At 31.6% G+C, this 5,101-nt stretch overlaps 1 protein-coding gene across 1 annotated transcript; it reads left to right on the top strand.

Annotated features, from left to right (window-relative positions):
• The first annotated feature begins 2,198 nt into the window (after positions 1-2,198).
• Positions 2,199-3,112, top strand: LOC109013032 (NDR1/HIN1-like protein 26). The gene has a single exon (XM_018994951.2). The coding sequence runs from the start codon at positions 2,268-2,270 to the stop codon at positions 2,919-2,921; it is 654 nt and encodes a 217-aa protein (XP_018850496.1). The 5' UTR covers positions 2,199-2,267; the 3' UTR covers positions 2,922-3,112.
• The last annotated feature ends 1,989 nt before the right edge of the window (positions 3,113-5,101 follow it).

Below are 5,101 nucleotides of genomic sequence, written 5' to 3'. Positions count from 1 at the left end.
ATACCGGACCAGTAACCTGCACAGAGAAGATAGGTGTTTTGTACCGGATCAAATACTGGCTATGTCGGTGCGTTTCAGTCAATACCGGCTAGTTTTCAGTGTACCAGCTGGTTTTCAGTGTGCCGACTGAAATTTTATATTTTCAATATATTTTCGTACATAATTTTCACTCAAATTCTCACATTTGAAGACTATTTTTTTAAATTTTTTTAATCTACTTTTCTCGAGGACTAAAAATCAAATCCTTACTCATCTTTTCGTGATGAAGATATGTGATTATATTTTTTAATAGTTGGATTGAGAACTTAGCTAGAAGTATTCTTAAATCTTATAAATAGTGTGTCAACTTTTTAAGACTTGCATTGATGCTATTTTGAAATATAATTTATATATATATATAATTAATTTATCTATACATAGACTATCTCGAAACGGTATCAGTACAAAAATATTTCATTCTAATGCCTTAACCGAAACAGTATTCAAAACTTTAATTCTTATGCCACAAAGTGAAAATCTATTAATAAAATTGAAATTTCGTCCTTTTTTTTTTATTATTATTTATTTATAAGAAAAATGTTGCTCATTTATTTATTACCATCTTTTGTTCCATGTCACATATGCCCGTAGGAGGCGCTTGATCTCCATATATATGTGCACCATAGGGCCATAACTCATCGCCTTAAGTTTTAACCCCTTAACGACTTTGTACGACAACAATGGAATAAATTTAATTAGGAGAATAAATAGGTTTAACATCACATGTACACAACTTAGAACGGTGCATGCATGATCGGTATAAACTCCATATATATACGTACGTACAGACATACATATATATATATACATATATTGTTAACCTTTTGATCATACTTGCAAGTTGGCACTGGATCTCCGACGTTCATATCCGATCGACCTTTTGGTCATACAAAAATCAATCATTTGTCCAACAAAAACAATTCATTATGCCAGGTTAATGCTCGATCCATGCAGGATACTCGGAGACTGCGGGAGAAAAAAAAAAAAAAAATCCCTATTAAATCTACCCCGGCAGATGGGTTAAAGCAACCCAAGGTTCTTCATTAATGGGCCGTAGTCGTGTTCTTTCGGCTCCTATGAATAATGGACCAAGATGTACGTCAGGTTAATTGTTTGGGTTGGTTCAATGCACATGATTCCTCTCAATTAATCTCTTCTAATATAATTATTACAATTTTTTTAAATTTTTACACAAAATAAAATAAATAATTTAACTTTTTTAAATCTCAAAATAAAAATAATATTAAAAATATATATTATAACAATATTTTATTCAACTTTTAATTTTAATCTTAACTCATCTCATCAAGAAAAAACACACGTTTATTTTTCTATGATCGGCTTTCCAACTTTTGTATTCATCATTTTTACACCACATATCATTTTTATTTTTTTTAGTTTTATAATAAAACCAATTGGTAAGAAAAAAAAAAGTGTAGTGTGTGATGTGTGCGAATGATGAATAAAATCTTTTTCTCTACAACCAAAATAATTGGCTAGCTCCAAGCTCCAAGTAATATCACCTTGTCGGTGAAAAAAGGTATGCTACTAATGCGTAAACACACTATTTAGCACGAGATTACGTTAATTATATAAAAATAATTTTAATTTATTGACATGATAGTTAATATAACTATGCTCATTAGTCAATTATAAACAAGCAGGCAAATAGATTATTATTATTATTTATATAAAATTGTTACTGATTAATTATCTGTGCTTAAAGTATTTTTCGGAACAAAATACTTAAAAAATGAAAAGAAAAGTACCGTATAAATAAAGTACAACCAACATTGGAAGCCGTCCTGCACGAAACCCTATTCTCTTAAAAGTAGTTAGAATTCGTATATATACTTCCCACAGGCTGAAGGAAACCTTATAGAATATTCCCCTGCATGCTTAAACAAGCTGCACAGGATCATTTCTTAACTAAAATTATGGCAATATATGCATATAATAGTGATTAGTGACTAAGACAGCAACTACGACAGTCATTAACGATATAATTAGATAAATCTATTGAGCTTTATAATATGTTATTTCAAAGAGTATATAATTTGCTCGGTTTATTCCTTCCTTACTCTATGCAAAAGAACCAAAACTCTCCCACGTATAAATTAACCCTTCTATTCTCCGCCACCTTCCTCCATATAAACACTACTCCAACAACAAAGACGACCCGTGTTTCAATTGATTTTTTGACCGGAGAACAAAAATAGAAAAAGAAAATGCATCCCAAACCGGCCAACCAGTCCAGACAAATAAAACGTCACTACACCCCACGAGAAATCGTCCACCGGGTCCGAGAAAGCTTCACCACCCGTGTCTCCAAGATGGTATGTGCCATTTTCTTGATGTTTCTATTTGTGCTCGGCTTGACCGTTTTTATTCTATGGCTTAGTCTACGCCCACACCGCCCGAGATTCCATGTCCAGGAGTTTTCGGTTCCGGGTCTGGGCCAAGCAACCGCGTTCGAGAACGCCCAAATATATTTTAACGTGACGATTCGGAACCCGAACGAACACATCGGCATCTACTACGATTCCATGGACGGGTCAGTTTATTATAAGGATCAGAAAATCGGGTCGAATCAGTTGCTGTTCCCGTTTTACCAGGAGCCGAAGAATACTACAGTAGTGGCAGACCTACTGAGTGGGGAGGCATTGACGGTGAATAGCCAGCGTTGGACGGAGTTCATGAATGATCGTGCGGCGGGAATGGTGGTGTTCCGTCTTGAAATAACCTCGATCATCAGATTTAAGATCTCCAAGTGGAGTAGCAAGCACCATCGGGCACACACCAACTGTCATGTTTCGGTGGGACCTGATGGGGTGATCTTGCCAACTTCTAGAGACAAGAGATGCCCTGTTTATTTCACTTGATCAGAGGCATCAATACATTTTCCCTTCATTTCTTTTTTCTCCCCTCATTATTTCCCTGTTTGAAATCTTTTTCTCGCATGTTTCAGCCGGACATTGATTCTTTTACACGTGCATATAATATTCTTTTCATAACCATAAGACTATATATATGTATATATTATATCTACTATCTAGAGAGAGATAGCATTAACGCTCCGGCCAACTTCCCATGAATGGGGTCTTGTTCGATGTAATTTTGTTGGACAGCTGTTGTGTTGCCGTAGGAATTTTCAAGTTTTTCATCTATTTGTCATTATCTTTCATCACTATCTCTTATGTAATATCAAAAGATTAAAAAATAAGTAAGTAATAATAATTAAATAACTTTCTAATTAGTTAATGTCACATGCTGATCATAATATAAGGATGATAATTAAAATGATGTTAAATAGCACTTCTCATAAATGAAATTTCTATGGGTGCAATTTTTGTCATGGAGAAATGATTTTATTAACGATAGACTTTACTTTTTTTTTTCAAATGAATTGCTTGGAACTAGCACAACTTAAGAGTACTGTATTTAGCATTACTTTTATTGATGTATCCTTTTTATGCATAGAATTAAATTTGCCATAGTCGTCGGAGAAAAAGTATATATGCTAGCTAGAGCTTTTTCCGGCCCTTCCCGAAGAAGCACTATGTTAATCAGCAGTTAGGCATACATGCTGAGATTCTCCAACAATTGCTCAATTACATGCAGCAAGTATAGTACATGAAAAAAATATAAAAGGATAATGCTAGGGATCCCGTTGGTAGCTCCCACTCCTCTTTTTTTTTTTTTTTTTACTTAGTAATTAAGAAAGTATTGTTTAATTAATAATATTTTGAACTTTTTTTCTTTTTTTAAAAATACTTAGAAGTGTTAAAATAATATGTGAAAAAAATTTAAGTTTTCTTTTTTCACAACATTTTTTCACTTTTAAATATTTTTTTAAAAAAGAAAAAAAATCACAATATTATTAAACAACACTTTCTTAATCGCTAATTAAAAAAAACTAAAAAATTAGAGTAGAGCTCCCACGGATCTCTATCATTTTATATAAAAACGTATTATGGAACCATTAATTAATCGGTTCCCACTCATTCTCACACAAAACTTGATTATGAAAGGGCATTGCTTTAGTTCTCAAAACAGACTTCATTTTGATCAACACATGCACCCATATAAAAAAAAGCGAGTGATACTACTCTTCGACTCGATCTGTACTTTATTTCCGATCAGTTTTAAACTTTTAATCTTTTTTTTTTCATATGCTTTTAATATTGTTTACGTGGGTGTTGGACGTTACATGTAAGATCCACGTATAAAGGTATCTTAAAGGACTTCGGGACCAAGAAATCTTTATCCATATATATTATATATATATATATATTTATATATATATGGATATGTTCTTTATGGTGAAAACCCAAAGACAGAATTAATTTGTGCTCTAGGTGGCCTTAAAGGTTTAGGATCGTTGGAATTTAGAAACTGTTTCATCTTTTTTTATCATTATAATTTTTTTAAATTTTTATATAAAATATAATAAATAATTTAATTTTTTCAAATCTCCATTCAACTTTTTTAAATTTTAAAATAATAATAATATTAAAAAAATAATATTCTAACAATATTTTTTTTAACTTTTATATATCTTTCATCTAAAATCATCTAATTTTATCTCTGAATCCAAACTAACTTAGCTTTCCACGACAGACAGCTAGCGTTATAAGAAAACAAAAAGAAATGAGTTGATCTTTGGAAAGAATTCTGTTTGATATATGAGTGATGAACAAGAAATCACAGCTGCTTTTGCTCTTCATATATATTTTGAATTGTTATATATAATGTGGTTCGAAAAGAAACTTCAATCCCATACCAAAATCAGCCGAGTACACAGCTTATTAATGGAACGTCCATCTCAAGCTCATGCAATATGAATTTAGCTTTAAAACTCAAAACGAGTCCATTTAATTTTTTTTATAATAATAATAACAATAATAATAATAGCAACAACAAGCCACGTGCGATTTCTAAGTCTAAAACAAACATAATAAAGAAATTTATAATAAATAGCCATGTTAAAATCAAAATAAACTAAAATATACATAACTGGCTGCTTTGTGTAACAAACAAATTAGGGAAATGAGAAATTCTC

This window comes from Juglans regia, chromosome 3 (assembly GCF_001411555.2).
Source record: "Juglans regia cultivar Chandler chromosome 3, Walnut 2.0, whole genome shotgun sequence".
Taxonomy (NCBI): Eukaryota; Viridiplantae; Streptophyta; class Magnoliopsida; order Fagales; family Juglandaceae; genus Juglans; species Juglans regia.
This window is presented reverse-complemented; position numbering and strand designations above follow the sequence as displayed.

Coding starts and splice junctions, on each gene's coding strand:
- LOC109013032 (XM_018994951.2), top strand. CDS start 2,268: ATGCATCCCAAACCGGCCAACCAGTCCAGACAAATAAAACGTCACTAC.